This window comes from Oncorhynchus tshawytscha, unplaced genomic scaffold (genome assembly GCF_018296145.1).
Source record: "Oncorhynchus tshawytscha isolate Ot180627B unplaced genomic scaffold, Otsh_v2.0 Un_contig_2871_pilon_pilon, whole genome shotgun sequence".
NCBI lineage: Eukaryota > Metazoa > Chordata > Actinopteri > Salmoniformes > Salmonidae > Oncorhynchus > Oncorhynchus tshawytscha.
The window spans coordinates 196,253-216,041 of NW_024609607.1; the positions used below are offsets into that span (position 1 = coordinate 196,253).

Genomic DNA, 19,789 nt, shown 5'->3' on the forward strand with positions numbered 1-19,789 from the left:
TTAAATCATGTTTATAGTCTATTAGTTACAATGTGTAACCATTGATGTCCCAGGACCAAGATTGGTAAACACTGTTGAAGTGTATAATTGTAATACATACATGCAGACACAGCATCATTCAAAGACTGGAAGTTGATACTCCTGGTATTGGATATGACTGAAAAAGAATCTCACAGACATTCATACCTGAACCGCACCTTTATTTGCCAAGGTAGAGTACATGATCAGTGAAAATATTAAATGTACAGGCTACAATGTGGGGATCTCATGCTACATGTATATACGACTTGCATCCTTGGCAAAAAGTTATATTAAATTCTACTCAATCCATAGGCTTCATTAATGTCATTCAGACTGTTTTGAAGTTGATACAACCGGCTATGATAGCTTAAGTTCATATCTAGGTTCTGAACTAATATGTATACCAAACGTTTGGGTCCATACACAGACCTGCTAGACAGCTACACATCCATAGGCATACAGGGATTTTTATCCCCCACTGCCCAAAAACAAGAACATAGCTAGCTACGTTATGTCATCTCACTACATTGCATGGCAAATAACAGCAAGGCAAACAGTACATTCAATTTGCAGTAAATGCTTTAGCTAGCTAGATTCTTTACGTCCACTGTTTCACAAGACGACAGCCTGGTTTGCTGGTTGCTTCAGGAGTCCCTAAAACATTAAACAATCAGAATTACAATGTCATACTCATGTCAAAACACCCATAAAGCTAGCTAGTTGGCTACTGTGATTTATTGTGATTTAGTGTGATGGAATGTGATTGAATGTGATTTAGTGCAATTTGGTGTGATTAGCTGTACCCTAAATGGGATTGGCCCTATGGTGAATGGAGGGCTGGGTTGGGTTGGGTTGTCAGGTTGGGTTGTGAGGTTGGGTTGTCAGGTTGGGTTGTCGGTTGGGTTGTGAGGTTGGGTTGTCAGGTTGGGTTGTCAGGTTGGGTTGTCAGGTTGGGTTGTTCGGTTGGGATTGGGTTGTGACAGGTTGGGTTGTGAGGTTGGGTTGTGAGGTTGGGTTGTGAGGTTGGGTTGTGAGGTTGGGTTGTCAGGTTGGGTTGTGAGGTTGGGTTGTCAGGTTGGGTTGTGAGGTTGGGTTGTCAGGTTGGGTTGTCAGGGCAGAACTGTTGGAACACACAGAATAGCTGATCTGGATCCATTCATCTGTAGAGAATGGAATATAGATGAGGTGAAGAGTTCAATGGAACTTGACCCAAAGAATCTAATTGCCATGGAAACGCATGGGGGGAAAGATCCCGAATCTCCTCATTGCACCCCAGCAAAATGAAACTACTCTTAGGCTATTAATTATAAGCTTATTTCACACTATGTTGAGTTAAAAATCTAGTCAATGATCTCCAGCAGTTCCACAGTAAACCACTCACTGTCTGGTAGACACACCTCTCCTAGTCAATGATCTCCAGCAGTTCCACAGTAAACCACTCACTGTCTGGTAGACACACCTCTCCTAGTCAATGATCTCCAGCAGTTCCACAGTAAACCACTCACTGTCTGGTAGACACACCTCTCCTAGTCAATGATCTCCAGCAGTTCCACAGTAAACCACTCACTGTCTGGTAGACAAACCTCTCCTAGTCAATGATCTCCAGCAGTTCCACAGTAAACCACTCACTGTCTGGTAGACACACCTCTCCTAGTCAATGATCTCCAGCAGTTCCACAGTAAACCACTCACTGTCTGGTAGACAAACCTCTCCTAGTCAATGATCTCCAGCAGTTCCACAGTAAACCACTCACTGTCTGGTAGACACACCTCTCCTAGTCAATGATCTCCAGCAGTTCCACAGTAAACCACTCACTGTCTGGTAGACACACCTCTCCTAGTCAATGATCTCCAGCAGTTCCACAGTAAACCACTCACTGTCTGGTAGACACACCTCTCCTAGTCAATGATCTCCAGCAGTTCCACAGTAAACCACTCACTGTCTGGTAGACACACCTCTCCTAGTCAATGATCTCCAGCAGTTCCACAGTAAACCACTCACTGTCTGGTAGACACACCTCTCCTAGTCAATGATCTCCAGCAGTTCCACAGTAAACCACTCACTGTCTGGTAGACACACCTCTCCTAGTCAATGATCTCCAGCAGTTCCACAGTAAACCACTCACTGTCTGGTAGACACACCTCTCCTAGTCAATGATCTCCAGCAGTTACAGTAAACCACTCACTGTCTGGTTGACACTCCTCTCATAGTCAATGATCTCCAGCAGTTCCACAGTAAACCACTCACTGTCTGGTAGACACACCTCTCCTAGTCAATGATCTCCAGCAGTTCCACAGTAAACCACTCACTGTCTGGTAGACACACCTCTCCTAGTCAATGATCTCCAGCAGTTCCACAGTAAACCACTCACTGTCTGGTAGACACACCTCTCCTAGTCAATGATCTCCAGCAGTTCCACAGTAAACCACTCACTGTCTGGTAGACACACCTCTCCTAGTCAATGATCTCCAGCAGTTCCACAGTAAACCACTCACTGTCTGGTAGACACACCTCTCCTAGTCAATGATCTCCAGCAGTTCCACAGTAAACCACTCACTGTCTGGTAGACACACCTCTCCTAGTCAATGATCTCCGGCAGTTCCACAGTAAACCACTCACTGTCTGGTAGACACACCTCTTCTAGTCAATGATCTCCAGCAGTTCCACAGTAAACCACTCACTGTCTGGTAGACACACCTCTCCTAGTCAATGATCTCCAGCAGTTCCACAGTAAACCACTCACTGTCTGGTAGACAAACCTCTCCTAGTCAATGATCTCCAGCAGTTCCACAGTAAACCACTCACTGTCTGGTAGACACACCTCTCCTAGTCAATGATCTCCAGCAGTTCCACAGTAAACCACTCACTGTCTGGTAGACACACCTCTCCTAGTCAATGATCTCCAGCAGTTCCACAGTAAACCACTCACTGTCTGGTAGACACACCTCTCCTAGTCAATGATCTCCAGCAGTTCCACAGTAAACCACTCACTGTCTGGTAGACACACCTCTCCTAGTCAATGATCTCCAGCAGTTCCACAGTAAACCACTCACTGTCTGGTAGACACACCTCTCCTAGTCAATGATCTCCAGCAGTTCCACAGTAAACCACTCACTGTCTGGTAGACACACCTCTCCTAGTCAATGATCTCCAGCAGTTACAGTAAACCACTCACTGTCTGGTTGACACTCCTCTCATAGTCAATGATCTCCAGCAGTTCCACAGTAAACCACTCACTGTCTGGTAGACACACCTCTCCTAGTCAATGATCTCCAGCAGTTCCACAGTAAACCACTCACTGTCTGGTAGACACACCTCTCCTAGTCAATGATCTCCAGCAGTTCCACAGTAAACCACTCACTGTCTGGTAGACACACCTCTCCTAGTCAATGATCTCCAGCAGTTCCACAGTAAACCACTCACTGTCTGGTAGACACACCTCTCCTAGTCAATGATCTCCAGCAGTTCCACAGTAAACCACTCACTGTCTGGTAGACACACCTCTCCTAGTCAATGATCTCCAGCAGTTCCACAGTAAACCACTCACTGTCTGGTAGACACACCTCTCCTAGTCAATGATCTCCGGCAGTTCCACAGTAAACCACTCACTGTCTGGTAGACACACCTCTTCTAGTCAATGATCTCCAGCAGTTCCACAGTAAACCACTCACTGTCTGGTAGACACACCTCTCCTAGTCAATGATCTCCAGCAGTTCCACAGTAAACCACTCACTGTCTGGTAGACAAACCTCTCCTAGTCAATGATCTCCAGCAGTTCCACAGTAAACCACTCACTGTCTGGTAGACACACCTCTCCTAGTCAATGATCTCCAGCAGTTCCACAGTAAATCGTTCATTCCCTCTTTATCTCTAATTTGGTATTATAAACTGTCAGTAAACTAAGTTGTTAATGAGAGTGTTTGGGGTTGTAAACAAGGAAGTTATTTAATCAGCTAGCGCCGTCACCCGCCGAGACCCAGCATCAGTCAGGGAAGAGCTGATTCCAGAGCTTTAATGAGATTTCCTTCTAAATGTACGATGAATAAGGACCCTGTTAACCAGGTCCGTGTGGATAGAACCTAATGAAAAGAGTCTTTCCCAGCAGATAATGCATCCCTCTGAAAAGCAGAAGTGTTTTGGACAAATCATTTCTTTAATTTCAAAAGTTTCACTGAAGGTACTGTGCAGAACTTGGAAAGTTGTGTATGGAGACATGATCAGCATTGGCTTAATAACAGGACGTGTGTTTACTTGGATTTACTTTTTACACACAAACACACAGACACACAGACACACACACACAGACACACACACAGACACACAGACACACATCATGCCTCATGATTGAGTTTTGCTCTGTTCAGGTAGACTGTGATTTTGCTGTGGTCTGATAGGGGTGTCAGTGGGCTGACTGTGAACACTCTGAGAGACTCTGGGTTGAGGTCAGTGATAAAGTAGTCTACAGTACTACTGCCAAGAGATGAGCTATAGGTGTACCTACCATAGGAGTCCCCTCGAAGCCTACCGTTGACTATGTACATACCCAGCGTGCGACAGAGCTGCAGGAGTTGTGACCCGTTTCTGTTGGTTATGTTGTCATAGTTGTGCCTAGGGGGTATATGGGGGAGGGAATGCTGTCACCTGCAGGCAGGTGTTTGTCCCCCTGTGTGCTGAAGGTGTCAGGTTCTTGTCCGGTTCTGACATTTAGGTCGCCACAGACTAGTAAATGTCCCTGGGCCTGGAAATGGTTGATTTCCCCCTCCAGGATGGAGAAGCTGTCTCCATTAAAGTATGTGGATTCTAGTGGGGGGATATAGGTATCACACAGGAAGACATTTTTCGCTGTTAAGATAATTTCCTTTTGAATTTCTAGCCAAATGTAAAATGTTCCTGTTTTGATTAATTTAATGGAGTGAGTTAGGTCTGCTCTATGCTAAATTAGCATACCCCCTGAGTCCCTTCCCTGTTTCACACCTGGTAGTTTGGTGGATGGGACTACCAGCTCTCTGTAACCTAGAGGGCAACCGGTGGGTCTGTCTCCTCTGTACCATGTTTCTTGTAGGATGACAATGTCTGTATTTCTGATTTATTTGATGAAGTCCAGGTTTCTTCTCTTTAGGCCAAAGGCAGATGACCTCAGGCCTTGGATATTCCAGGATGATATAGTGAAGGCTTTGTGTTCCAATAAAGTGTCCAATGTTGTTGGTTGTGTGGTTTGGCCTCAGGCTAGTAAGTGTGAGCAGAGCCTGCTGAGCATCTGGTACATGCCATTGGCTTGGGCTAGTGTAAGAGTGGGGGTTGGGCCTGTTTGCCTGCTCACTGCCTGGGCGTATGTGTGACTTCCATGTTGAGGTTCTTTGCGGGGGTGGGGTACATGGGATGTGCAGGAGGGGCATAGATCTGATCTGAGGGGGCCTAAATGTAATGAAACATGTAAAACAAGGTAGGCAGAATCAGAATGTGGACAAGATCAGGACACACTTTGGTGTGTGTGTGTGTGTGTGTGTGTGTGTGTGTGTGTGTGCAACAGCAAATGTCCATTCAGGTCTACTGAAGTCAACAGCTAAAGGTTTTACGTGCCACTGGACCTGCGGGCTGTGTGTAAAATAACCGTTCACAGGGCAGAACATTACATCTCTCCCCCCACCCTTCTCTTTCTATCTCTATATCTCCCCCTCTCTCTCCCTCCACCCTTCTCTTTCTCTCTCTCTATATCTCCCCCTCTCTCTCCCCCACCCTTCTCTTTCTATCTCTCTATATCTCTCCCTCTCTCTCCCCCCACCCTTCTCTCTCTATCTCTATATCTCCCCCTCTCTCTCCCCCACCCTTCTCTTTCTCTCTCTATATCTCCCCCTCTCTCTCCCCCACCCTTCTCTTTCTCTCTCTCTATATCTCCCCCTCTCTCTCCCCCCACCCTTCTCTTTCTCTCTCTCTATATCTCCCCCTCTCTCTCCCCCCCACCCTTCTCTTTCTCTCTCTCTATATCTCCCCCTCTCTCTCCCCCACCCTTCTCTTTCTCTCTCTCTATATCTCCCCCTCTCTCTCCCCCACCCTTCTCTTTCTCTCTCTCTATATCTCCCCCTCTCTCTCCCCCCACCCTTCTCTTTCTCTCTCTCTATATCTCCCCCTCTCTCTCCCCCACCCTTCTCTTCTCTCTCTCTATCTCCCCCTCTCTCTCCCCCACCCTTCTCTTTCTCTCTCTATATCTCCCCCCTCTCTCCCCCCACCCTTCTCTTTCTATCTCTATATCTCCCCTCTCTCTCCCCCACCCTTCTCTGTCTATCTCTATATCTCCCCCTCTCTCTCCCCCACCCTTCTCTTTCTCTCTCTCTATATCTCCCCCTCTCTCTCCCCCACCCTTCTCTTTCTCTCTCTCTATATCTCCCCCTCTCTCTCCCCCCACCCTTCTCTTTCTCTCTCTCTATATCCCCCCTCTCTCCCCCCACCCTTCTCTTTCTATCTCTATATCTCCCCTCTCTCTCCCCCACCCTTCTCTGTCTATCTCTATATCTCCCCTCTCTCTCCCCCACCCTTCTCTTTCTCTCTCTCTATATCTCCCCCTCTCTCTCCCCCACCCTTCTCTTTCTATCTCTATATCTCCCCCTCTCTCTCCCCCCACCCTTCTCTGTCTATCTCTATATCTCCCCCTCTCTCTCCCCCCACCCTTCTCTTTCTCTCTCTATATCTCCCCCTCTCTCCCCCCCACCCTTCTCTCTCTATCTCTATATCTCCCCCTCTCTCTCCCCACCCTTCTCTTTCTCTCTCTATATCTCCCCCTCTCTCTCCCCCACCCTTCTCTTTCTCTCTCTATATCTCCCCCTCTCTCTCCCCCCACCCTTCTCTTTCTCTCTCTATATCTCCCCCTCTCTCCCCCCACCCTTCTCTTTCTCTCTCTCTATATCTCCCCCTCTCTCTCCCCTTCCTCTCTCTCTATATCTCCCCCTCTCTCTCCCCCACCCTTCTCTTTTTCTCTCTCTCTATATCTCCCCCTCTCTCTCCCCCTTCCTCTCTCTCTATATCTCCCCCTCTCTCTCCCCCCACCCTTCTCTTTCTCTCTCTCTATATCTCCCCCTCTCTCTCCCCCCACCCTTCTCTTTCTATCTCTCTATATCTCTCCCTCTCTCTCCCCACCCTTCTCTCTCTATCTCTATATCTCCCCCTCTCTCTCCCCCACCCTTCTCTTTCTCTATATCTCCCCCTCTCTCTCCACCCACCCTTCTCTTTCTCTCTCTCTATATCTCCCCCTCTCTCTCCCCCACCCTTCTCTTTCTATCTCTATATCTCCCCCTCTCTCTCCCCCACCCTTCTCTTTCTCTCTCTATATCTCCCCTCTCTCTCCCCCACCCTTCTCTTTCTCTCTCTATATCTCCCCTCTCTCTCCCCCACCCTTCTCTTTCTCTCTCTCTATATCTCCCCCTCTCTCTCCCCCACCCTTCTCTTTCTCTCTCTCTATATATCTCCCCTCTCTCTCCCCCTTTCTCTCTCTCTATATCTCCCCCTCTCTCTCCCCCCACCCTTCTCTTTCTATCTCTATATCTCCCCCTCTCTCTCCCCCACCCTTCTCTTTCTCTCTCTCTATATCTCCCCTCTCTCTCCCCCTTCTCTCTCTCTATATCCCCCTCTCTCTCCCCCCACCCTTCTCTTTCTCTCTCTCTATATCTCCCCCTCTCTCCCCCCCACCCTTCTCTCTCTATATCTCCCCCTCTCTCTCCCCCACCCTTCTCTTTCTATCTCTCTATATCTCCCCCTCTCTCTCCCCACCCTTCTCTTTCTATCTCTCTATATCTCCCCTCTCTCTCCCCCACCCTTCTCTTTCTCTCTCTCTATATCTCCCCCTCTCTCTCCCCCTTCATCTCTCTCTTGCTGTCTCTCTCTCTCTCTTTCTCACACACATGGATGGATGCCCATGTGTCTGGTAAGGATCCAACATGCATCTAATCGCGACAAAAGTGAGGACAGATACACAGAAATATGTTTCAAAGTGCTTTAATGACGTGAATCAACTCAATCAACTCTGGCACAACTGTCTGCGTGTGTGTGTGTGTGTGTGTGTGTGTGTGTGTGTGTGTGTGTGTGTGTGTGTGTGTGTGTGTGTGTGTGTGTCAGATGACAAAGTGTGAGAAGTGTTCTTGTCAATTTCTGTGGGTGACTGACATCATTGAACTCTCTTTGCAGAAAAAGTTTGTGCCTGAATGGACATTTGCTGTTGCACACACACACACACACACACACACACACACACACACACACACACACACACACACCAAAGTGTGTCCTGATCTTGTCCACATTCTGATTCTGCCTACCTTGTTTTACATGTTTCATTACATTTAGGCCCCCTCAGATCAGATCTATGCCCCTCCTGCACATCCCATGCACCCCACCCCCGCAAAGAACCTCAACATGGAAGTCACACATACGCCCAGGCAGTGAGCAGGCAAACAGGCCCAAACCCCCACTCTTACACTAGCCCAAGCCAATGGCATGTACCAGATGCTCAGCAGGCTCTGCTCACACTTACTAGCCTGAGGCCAAACCACACAACCAACAACATTGGACACTTTATTGGAACACAAAGCCTTCACTATATCATCCTGGAATATCCAAGGCCTGAGGTCATCTGCCTTTGGCCTAAAGAGAAGAAACCTGGACTTCATCAAATAAATCAGAAATACAGACATTGTCATCCTACAAGAAACATGGTACAGAGGAGATGGACCCACTGGTTACCCTCTAGGTTACAGAGAGCTGGTCGTCTCATCCACCAAACTACCAGGTGTGAAACAGGGAAGGGACTCAGGGGGTATGCTAATTTAGCATAGAGCAGACCTAACTCACTCCATTAAATTAAGAATCATTCTATAACACTAAGAATCATTCTTTTACACTAAGAATAATTATATTATACTAAGAACCATTCTATTACACTAAGAACCATTCTATTACACTAAGAACCATTCTATTACACTAAGAATCATTGTATCACACTAAGAATCATTCTATTACACTAAGAACCATTCTATTACACTATTACACTAAGAATCATTATATTACACTAAGAATCATTATATTATACTAAGAATAATTATATTACACTAAGAACCATTCTATTACACTATAACACTAAGAATCATTCTATAACACTAAGAATCATTCTATTACACTAAGAACCATTCTATTACAGTAAGAATCATTATATTACACTAAGAACCATGCTATTACAGTAAGAGTCATTCTATAACACAAAGAATCATTCTATTACACTAAGAATCATTCTATTACACTAAGAATCATTCAATTATACCCCCAGAGAGAGCTACATATAAGTATGACTTGGAGAGACAAAAGAGACATGAGAGAAGAGAGAGAGGAGAGAGAGAAGAGGGAGAGAAGAGAGAGAGAAGAGAGAGAGAAGAGGGAGAGGAGAGAGAGAAGAGGGAGAGGAGAGAGAGAGGAGAGAGAGAAGAGAGAGAAGAGGGAGAAGAGAGAGAAGAGAGAGAGAAGAGAGAGAGAAGAGGGAGAGGAGAGAGAGAGGAGAGAGAGAAGAGAGAGAAGAGGGAGAAGAGAGAGAGGAGAGGGAGGAGAGAGAGAGGAGAGGGAGAGGAGAGAGAGGAGAGGGAGGAGAGAGAGAAGAGAGAGAGGAGAGGGAGGAGAGAGAGAGAGAGAGAGAGAGAGGAGAGAGAGAAGAGAGAGGAGAGAGAGAAGAGAGAGAGAAGAGAGAGGAGAGAGAGAAGAGAGAGAGAAGAGAGAGGAGAGGGAGAGGAGAGAGAGAAGAGAGAGGAGAGAGAGAGAGGAGAGAGAGAAGAGAGAGGAGAGAGAGAAGAGAGAGAGGAGAGAGGAGAGAGAGAGAGAGAGAGAAGAGAGAGGAGAGGGAGAGGAGAGAGGAGAGAGAGAGGAGAGAGAGAGAGAGAGAGGAGAGAGAGAAGAGAGAGAGAAGAGAGAGGAGAGGAGAGAGAGAGAGAGGAGAGAGAGAAGAGAGAGAGGAGAGAGAGAGGAGAGAGAGAGAGAGAGAGGAGAGAGAGAGGAGAGAGAGAGGAGAGAGAGGAGAGAGAGAGGAGAGAGAGGAGAGAGAGAGAGGAGAGAGAGAGAAGAGGGAGAGAAACTAACAATGTTCTTCTTTGAAAAAGAGAGAGAGGAGAGGGAGGAGAGAGAGAAGAGAGAGAGGAGAGGGAGGAGAGAGAGAGGAGAGAGAGAGGAGAGAGAGAAGAGAGAGGAGAGAGAGAAGAGAGAGAGAAGAGAGAGGAGAGAGAGAAGAGAGAGAGAAGAGAGAGGAGAGGGAGAGGAGAGAGAGAAGAGAGAGGAGAGAGAGAGAGGAGAGAGAGAAGAGAGAGGAGAGAGAGAAGAGAGAGAGAAGAGAGAGGAGAGAGAGAAGAGAGAGAAGAGAGAGGAGAGGGAGAGGAGAGAGGAGAGAGAGAGGAGAGAGAGAAGAGAGAGGAGAGAGAGAAGAGAGAGAGAAGAGAGAGGAGAGGGAGAGGAGAGAGAGGAGAGAGAGAAGAGAGAGAGGAGAGAGAGAAGAGAGAGAGGAGAGAGAGAGGAGAGAGAGAGGAGAGAGAGGAGAGAGAGAGGAGAGAGAGGAGAGAGAGAGGAGAGAGAGGAGAGAGAGAGAGGAGAGAGAGAGAAGAGGGAGAGGAGAGAGAGAGAAGAGGGAGAGGAGAAAGAGAGAGGAGAGAGAGAGAAGAGAGAGGAGAGAGAGAAGAGAGAGGAGAGAGAGAGGAGAGAGAGAAGAGAGAGGAGAGAGAGAAGAGAGAGAGAAGAGAGAGGAGAGGGAGAGGAGAGAGGAGAGAGAGGAGAGAGAGAAGAGAGAGAGGAGAGAGAGGAGAGAGAGAAGAGAGAGAGGAGAGAGAGAGGAGAGAGGAGAGAGAGAAGAGAGAGAGAAGAGAGAGGAGAGGGAGAGGAGAGAGGAGAGAGAGGAGAGAGAGAAGAGAGAGAGGAGAGAGAGAGGAGAGAGGAGAGAGAGAGGAGAGAGAGGAGAGAGAGAGGAGAGAGAGGAGAGAGAGAGAGGAGAGAGAGAGAAGAGGGAGAGAAACTAACAATGTTCTTCTTTGAAAAAGAAAGAATGATCTGATTAAAGTCAGAAATGGAGAAATATGCAGCTCGTTAACCAAGCCTCCTAATTGAATCAATAACAATTATTATGACATTTTTCACGATTCATAAGATTAATATCAATAACAACTACAATTTGCTCTCAACTTGGGAAGCATCCTCAATGGCACCCTATTCCCTATATAGTGCACTACTTTTGACCAGAACCCTATGGGCCCTATATAGGGATAGGGTGCCATTTGGTATGGATTCTGGGACTTAATATTGTGTCTATATTAATCATGTCCTGGCATAAAGTCCAGAGCTTCGCCCTGTTCCATTTCTGTAATTATATTTGATTAGTGTTACTGCATGTGTTGTCATGGACTGTTGTTACCAAACTCTGATGGAAAGAGAAATAGTCCCACACGCACGCACACACACACACACAGTTTCTAGGACTCAATTCCATTAGTGCTGTGATTATTGAGGAGAGAAGGAGGAGGGGAGAAGGAGAGGAGAGAAGAAGGAGGAGAAGGAGAGTTCCATTAGCGCTGTGTGTATTGAGGAGAGGAGGAGAGGAGGAGAGGAGGAGAGTTCCATTAGCGCTGTGTGTATTGAGGAGGCAGCAGTGTTTCATGTTTTATTAGTGGTATGTACAGGATACACATGGTCTACACCATCCAACTAAATGCTAACTGGCAGGTTCCTTCTGGACAATGCAACAACAACAAGACATAATAAAAGATAACAATACCAACATAAAGATGGAGGAGACTAAGAGAGGTAAACAGAACAGTGGCCTTAATCACGTAATATTTCTACTAATAAAACATTCAGACCCACCGCCTATAATTCATTAGGCATTGTGTCATTACAGAGAGAGAGATTGGCTGAGGAGTCGGGACAAAATGCACCCTAAATGGCACCCTATTCCCTATATAGTGCACTTCTTTTGACCAGGGCTTATAGGGCTTTGGTCAAATGTCGTGCACTATATAGGGAATAGGGTGCCATGCTATTTAGGGCACAATACCAGTGTGGTTACAAAGAGAAAGGAGAGAGGAATTGGCTGAGGCAGATTAGACACCCGAGAGATTAAACTCAATGGAATCACTCGGAGCCTTTCAGAAACCAACACCAATCAATACATGGACCGACCGCCCGGCGTTACTCTATAATGTAGATGGACAGAATGCAGTGTTGCATTCCATTCTCAGGCAGCTGGTTCCAGTCCATTTAGCCCTCTGAACCACTTTGTGTGTGTGTTAGAACCTCACCAACCTGGCAATCTAGCCAGCCAGCATGCCACTCACAATCTGGCAACCCAGCAGTGACCCTGTTCTTACATAATATGTTAACCAACCCTTCAGCTAGTAAGCCAGCTAGCCAGCCTCTCCCTGCCCAATTTGGCAACCCAACCAGCCAGCCTCTCCATTCCCAATCTGGCAACCCAGCCAGCCTCTCCCTGCCCAATTTGGCAACCCAACCAGCCAGCATGTCCATTACCAATCTGGCAACCCAGCCAGCCTCTCCCTGCCCAATTTGGCAACCCAGCCAGCCAGCATCTCCATTAAAAATCTGGCAACCCAGCCAGCCTCTCTCTACCCAATTTGGCAACCCAGGCAGCCTTTCCCTTCCCAAACTATGTGTGTGTGTGTGTGTGTGTGTGTGTGTGTGTGTGTGTGTGTGTGTGTGGGTGTGGTGGGGGGCGGGGGGGGGTAGATGTCAGGATTAAAGGTAAAGATAGAGGTATAGACTGACCAACTGACTGACAGATAGACAGACTCACTCACTTGTTTTGGTGTCTGGAGCCCTGGAGATGCGCGTAGTACTGTTCTATTGAGTTCAGAGTGACATCACACACACTGCAGCTGTAATTGCTCCTCAAACCTGGAGGTACACAGGAACACACAATGGAACTGAATCAAATGATTGGAAATGAATCATAATGGAACCAAATCAAATGATTGGAAATGGATCACAATGGAACCGAATCAAATTATCGGAACATGATCACAATGGAACTGAATCAAATGATTGTAATTTGATCACAATGGAACTGAATCAAATGATTGGAACACCTGTCTCCTATGGACACGTCCTGGACTCCTGTGATATGATCTCTGTCTATTCATACAGGGCCGGCCAGAACTAATCAGTTGGACGGGCATTTGATTTCCATTGGGGGCAACTTTGTTCCACAGGACCTCCTATGTGCGAACTAGGTGTAATTTAACTGTACAAATGTATTCCCTTTTTAATGTGGCACGAACACAATCTGACTGTCAAACAAATCACTTCAAAAAGTAGGTTACCTTCACACTTATGTCCAATATAATCCCACGATCCGAACAGCGCACTGTGCACCTGTCACCTTTCCTTCAATTTCAGTGGTGTAGTGCTATGTTTTTAGGTGAGGGAGCGCAAAATATACTTTTTTAAACGACATCCTAATTTCTCAATTAAAGTTTGTACCGACAGATGTCATTGTAGAACAGGCATTTATCTTCAAATGTTACCCTCAAACACCAAGTTAGGCATACCTCATTTCAAAATAGGCCATCATCACTGACAAGTGTTAATTCACTCAGGAAACAGCGTCTGAAATCATAGAAGAACGGCTAATAGTTATTTAACACAATCTGCTTTAATTAACTCAGGAAAACCACGCATAATATCATATAAGAACGGCTAATAGTAGGTTAACGCTGTCGGGCGCACCGGGACATGTCCCGGTGGCCTGAGGCTTGTTTTGGCTCTTACCGTCAATAGTCCATTTGACGAGCCATAATACAGCAAGCAGGAATAAATTGAGGAGAATACAGTCATCAGGGACACTCTCACTCTCTCGCTGCAGTGTCCCCGCGCGAGGTTGCGGGCCAAACATGACGTCAGACCTGTCCGCGACGCGCATAGCAACGGTCTACCTGCTTCCCTACCAACAACATTTCAGACAAGTCGCACGGCGAAATGGACGAAAAGGAAAGGTGGAGCAGAGAGGGAGAGAATTAAAAGAGAAAGGCCCTTGCCACAGACGCAGCTAAATGCTGCAAAAATAAGTGACATGTTCGCCAGTAAGGGACCAGGTCAGTCAAAAACACTAGCTAAAACACACACACCCAGCATGGTTAGCTAAGTAGCCCAGCTAATAATAGTGGCACAACGGCCGGTCGGCTAAACAGTTTGCACGTCTTCGTGGATGAGTTATATCATAGCAATGAGTGCAACATAGCATTATGACATTGAAGGCAATATCTTTCAACTAGTAAAAAAAATGGTAAACCTGGACTGGACTTGCCAGCATTGTGTCATGACTCATGCCACATCAGCTAGGGAAAGTGCACATACACTGTACAGCGAAACAGGCTACAGTAACCTAACCATGAACGTAACCCAGTAGCCTGTGTGACACAGCGCAGGCAATGACAAAGATCATTAGCGCCATTAGTACCAGCATTACTACAATAATATACAGCTCTGGGAAAATTCAAGACACCACTCTTAGTTATTTCCAGAGCTGTATTCATGTAGCCTACTGATACACTAATGATAGTGAGTATGATAATAGAGTATTTTCTTTGTAAAGGTGGAGAAGGAAGCAGCAGCAGCACTAGAGCTTCAGGTGCTCCTGCAGAACTGGAGGTGGTGGTCAGTTCAGAGTCAGACTCAGAGCAGGAACCTTCAGGTACAACGTAAGAGCATAAACCTAAACATGTAGGCTATGATTTTAGATTCATATGTTCTTTATTTATGAGATTATCTGTAGGACTGTAATCGGGGGGCAGACAATCGATGACTGCACAAGTAATACAAGTTTAAGTTTAGGTTATTTACAATGTTAATCTCATTCTGCAGAGCAACCAGATGTGCAGAGAGAGAGAGAGAGAGAGAGGTTCAGAGCCCAGTACATGGAAATATAGAAAGGGACAGTGAAAGCACTGAAAATACATTTGATTATTTTTCCTGTCCTCAGTCCAAGGATTTTGACTTATTTTTTCAGTACCACCCAAAACAAACCCCTCAAAGAGTCATTCCCAATGTATTCCACTCCAAAGATGTCACAAACAGAAAATGGCTGACATTCTATGAATTAACTCACTACTTGTTCTGCTCAGTTTGTCTTGCATTCGCAAAAGCTTCAGCCAGTGATAGTGCATTTGTCAAAGGAGGCATGCAGGCCTGGAAACATGCCCATCAGAGAGTACAGGAGTTTCTTGAGCTTATATTGTTGCTAAGCATGCAAACTCAGTGTTCGGATAGGCTACTTGTTGATCAGTCCCAAATGTTTGTATTTTGTAATGTGGAATCCTGAATTATTGTTTCAGTCCGCCTGGTTAACACCGTCTGCTTTAATCCACTCAGGAAACAGCCTGATATCAGAGAAGAACAGCTAATAGTTAACACCGTCTGCTTTAATCCACTCAGGAAACAGCCTGATATCAGAGAAGAACAGCTAATAGTTAACACCGTCTGCTTTAATCCACTCAGGAAACAGCCTGATATCAGAGAAGAACAGCTAATAGTTAACACCGTCTGCTTTAATCCACTCAGGAAACAGCCTGATATCAGAGAAGAACAGCTAATAGTTAACACCATCTGCTTTAATCCACTCAGGAAACAGCCTGATATCAGAGAAGAACAGCTAATAGTTAACACCATCTGCTTTAATCCACTCAGGAAACAGCCTGATATCAGAGAAGAACAGCTAATAGTTAACACCATCTGCTTTAATCCACTCAGGAAACAGCCTGATATCAGAGAAGAACAGCTAATAGTTAACACCGTCTGCTTTAATCCACTCAGGAAACAGCCTGATATCAGAGAAGAACAGCTAATAGTTAACACCGTCTGCTTTAATCCACTCAGGAAACAGCCTGATATCAGAGAAGAACAGCTAATAGTTAACACCGTCTGCTTTAATCCACTCAGGAAACAGCCTGATATCAGAGAAGAACAGCTAATAGTTAACACCGTCTGCTTTAATCCACTCAGGAAACAGCCTGATATCAGAGAAGAACAGCTAATAGTTAACACCATCTGCTTTAATCCACTCAGGAAACAGCCTGATATCAGAGAAGAACAGCTAATAGTTAACACCGTCTGCTTTAATGATAATTCTTCACGTTTTACAGGTGAAATGTCCAAACTGCACGTCAATAATTTGATGTCAATCAGTTTCATGGGAACATTCGTTTAGATCTTCTTGAAAGACTGTTTCCTGAGTGACTTAAAGCAGATGGTGTTAACCTACTATTAGCCGTTCTTATATAATATCAGTCGCTGTTTCGCTCCGATGCTTTATCTGAGATGTATTTGTCTCTGTCGGCGTGCATCTAGGTCAAATAAATCATCTATATTTAAATATTTTATTTGGTCGGTCAAGGAGGTATGGCAGGGTATGGTAGGGTGGGCCACGCCCCCTAAATCCACCATAACACCGGTCCTGTAATCATACTTTATATAATCTTAGACCCTGAGCCTAGCTTCACCTGCCATAACCTTTGACCCTAGTTTGACCTCTAATCTCCCAAACCTCTGACCTCTAACAGCTGACCTCTAACATGTGTTCTGCTTCATATCCAAATGATCAGTCAGTTGTTCCAGAAGTCGTGCCCTGGCTGTATTCCTGACCTCTAATCCTTGACCTCTAACCCCTGAGCTCTAACCTGTGTTCTGGTTGCTGTCCAGGTTATCAGCTAGTTGTTCCAGTAGTTGTCTCCTGGCTGCGTTCCGCCGGTGCTTCTTCCCCTCGTAGTGCTGCTGGGCCATCGCTGGGTTGTTGAACCATGCCCCACACAGGAAGCACGACCTACATGCTGTGTTGACATTGGTCACTAGCCAGGTAATGGGAGGGGCTGGGGGAGGCGGCATTGGCAGAGAGTGCGTGTCGGATGAACTGGGGGAGGAGTCTGTGTCACAGGAAATAAGGATTCACATATATTCATATATGTATTCATGAAACATGTTTATTAAGGAAAGTGTGTGTGTGTGTGTGTGTGTGTGTGTGTGTGTGTGTGTGTGTGTGTGTGTGTGTGTGTGTGTGTGTGTGTGTGTGTGTGTGTGTGAGAGAGACTAACCTCGTAGTGTGCCACACGTTGAGACTCTGAGATGAGTTGAGCATTGCAGATGTTACAGTAGCTCTCTGTGAAGAGACCACCATCACACACACCTGTTACCCACTTCATCTGTACACAGACAGGCAGGCAGGCAGGCAGGCAGGCAGGCAGGCAGGCAGAGGCAGGCAGAGGCAGGCAGAGGCAGGCAGGCAGGCAGGCAGGCAGGCAGGCAGGCAGGCAGGCAGGCAGGCAGGCAGGCAGAAAAAGGAGAGGAGAAGGAGAGTGAGAGGAGAAGATAGATAACAACAACTATTTTATTCCCTTCAACTTGTCTTCTCTTCTCCCCTCTAGTCTGAGTTGTATCCCCTCTAGTCTGAGTTGTATCCCCTCTTCCCTCTAGTCTGAGTTGTATCCCCTCTAGTCTGAGTTGTATCCCCTCTTCCCTCTAGTCTGAGTTGTATCCCCTCTTCCCTCTAGTCTGAGTTGTATCCCCTCTTCCCTCTAGTCTGAGTTGTATCCCCTCTTCTCTCTAGTCTGAGTTGTATCTCCTCTAGTCTGAGTTGTATCCCCTCTTCCCTCTAGTCTGAGTTGTATCCCCTCTAGTCTGAGTTGTATCCCCTCTCCCCTCTAGTCTGAGTTGTATCCCCTCTAGTCTGAGTTGTATCCCCTCTCCCCTCTAGTCTGAGTTGTATCCCCTCTAGTCTGAGTTGTATCCCCTCTCCCCTCTAGTCTGAGTTGTATCCCCTCTCCCCTCTAGTCTGAGTTGTAGCCCCTCTTCTCTCTAGTCTGAGTTGTATCCCCACTAGTCTGAGCTGTATCCCCACTAGTCTGAGCTGTATCCCCTCTTCTCTCTAGTCTGAGTTGTATCCCCTCTTCTCTCTAGTCTGAGTTGTATCTCCACTTGTCTGAGTTGTATCCCCTCTAGTCTGAGTTGTCTCCCCTCTTCCCTCTAGTCTGAGTTGTATCCCCTCTTCTCTCTAGTCTGAGATGTATCCCCTCTTCCCTCTAGTCTGAGTTGTATCCCCTCTAGTCTGAGTTGTATCCCGTCTAGTCTGAGTTGTATCCCCTCTTCCCTCTAGTCTGAGTTGTATCCCCTCTAGTCTGAGTTGTATCCCCTCTAGTCTGAGTTGTATCTCCTCTAGTCTGAGTTGTGTCCCCTCTTCTCTCCAGTCTGAGTTGTATCCCCTCTAGTCTGAGTTGTATCCCCTCTAGTCTGAGTTGTATCTCCTCTAGTCTGAGTTGTATCCCCTCTTCTCTCTAGTCTGAGTTGTATCCCCTCTTCTCTCTAGTCTGAGTTGTATCTCCTCTAGTCTGAGTTGTATCTCCTCTAGTCTGAGTTGTATCCCCTCTAGTCTGAGTTGTATCCCCTCTCCCCTCTAGTCTGAGTTGTATCCCCTCTACTCTGAGTTGTATCCCCTCTCACCTCTAGTCTGAGTTGTATCCCCTCTTCTCTCTAGTCTGAGTTGTATCCCCTCTTCCCTCTAGTCTGAGTTGTATCCCCTCTTCCCTCTAGTCTGAGATGTATCCCCTCTTCCCTCTAGTCTGAGATGTATCCCCTCTTCCCTCTAGTCTGAGTTGTATCCCCTCTAGTCTGAGTTGTATCCCCTCTGGTCTGAGATGTATCCCCTCTTCTCCCTAGTCTGAGTTGTATCCCCTCTTCCCTCTAGTCTGAGTTGTATCTCCTCTAGTCTGAGTTGTATCCCCTCTTCTCTCTAGTCTGAGTTGTATCCCCTCTAGTCTGAGTTGTATCCCCTCTTCTCCCTAGTCTGAGTTGTATCCCCTCTTCCCTCTAGTCTGAGTTGTATCCCCTCTAGTCTGAGTTGTATCCCCTCTTCTCTCTAGTCTGAGTTGTATCTCCTCTAGTCTGAGTTGTATCCCCTCTTCTCTCTAGTCTGAGTTGTATCTCCTCTTCCCTCTAGTCTGAGTTGTATCTCCTCTAGTCTGAGTTGTATCCCCTCTAGTCTGAGTTGTATCCCCTCTTCTCTCTAGTATGAGTTGTATCCCCTCTTCCCTCTAGTCTGAGTTGTATCCCCTCTTCCCTCTAGTCTGAGATGTATCCCCTCTTCCCTCTAGTCTGAGTTGTATCCCCTCTTCTCTCTAGTCTGAGATGTATCTCCTCTAGTCTGAGTTGTATCTCCTCTAGTCTGAGTTGTATCTCCTCTAGTCTGAGTTGTATCCCCTCTAGTCTGAGATGTATCCCCTCTAGTCTGAGTTGTGTCCCCTCTTCTCTCTAGTCTGAGTTGTATCCCCTCTAGTCTGAGTTGTATCCCCTCTAGTCTGAGTTGTATCCCCTCTTCTCTCTAGTCTGAGTTGTATCCCCTCTTCTCTCTAGTCTGAGTTGTATCCCCTCTTCTCTCTAGTCTGAGTTGTATCTCCTCTAGTCTGAGTTGTATCCCCTCTTCCCTCTAATCTGAGTTGTATCCCCTCTTCCCTCTGGTCTGAGATGTATCCCTCTTCCCTCTAGTCTGAGTTGTATCCCCTCTTCCTCTAGTCTGAGTTGTATCCCCTCTAGTCTGAGTTGTATCCCCTCTTCCCTCTAGTCTGAGTTGTATCCCCTCTAGTCTGAGTTGTATCCCCCTCTCCCCTCTAGTCTGAGTTGTATCCCCTCTAGTCTGAGTTGTATCCCCTCTCCCCTCTAGTCTGAGTTGTATCCCTCTAGTCTGAGTTGTAGCCCCACTAGTCTG

General features: G+C 46.5%; 1 protein-coding gene across 1 annotated transcript; it reads right to left on the bottom strand.

Moving 5' to 3' along the window:
- Positions 1–260: 260 nt before the first annotated feature.
- LOC112241830 (zinc finger matrin-type protein 4-like) lies at positions 261–17,170 on the bottom strand. The gene is made up of 4 exons (XM_042316239.1): positions 17,127–17,170; positions 16,716–16,945; positions 12,843–12,939; positions 261–675 (listed from the first exon to the last, which is right to left on the bottom strand). Exons 1-4 carry the CDS (start codon positions 17,168–17,170, stop codon positions 666–668), a joined length of 381 nt encoding a protein of 126 aa, XP_042172173.1. The 3' UTR covers positions 261–665.
- Between the last annotated feature and the right edge of the window lie 2,619 nt (positions 17,171–19,789).

What these genes read in the sequence shown, in the direction of transcription:
- LOC112241830 (XM_042316239.1), bottom strand. Translation starts at nt 17,170, where the DNA reads ATGCTCAACTCATCTCAGAGTCTCAACGTGTGGCACACTACGAG. An exon ending in AACGTGTGGCACACTACGAG is followed by an intron (nt 16,946 to 17,126) that starts GTTAGTCTCTCT and finishes CTCCTCCCCCAG; the next exon opens with TTCATCCGACACGCACTCTC. An exon ending in GGACAGCAACCAGAACACAG is followed by an intron (nt 12,940 to 16,715) that starts GTTAGAGCTCAG and finishes GTGTACCTCCAG; the next exon opens with GTTTGAGGAGCAATTACAGC.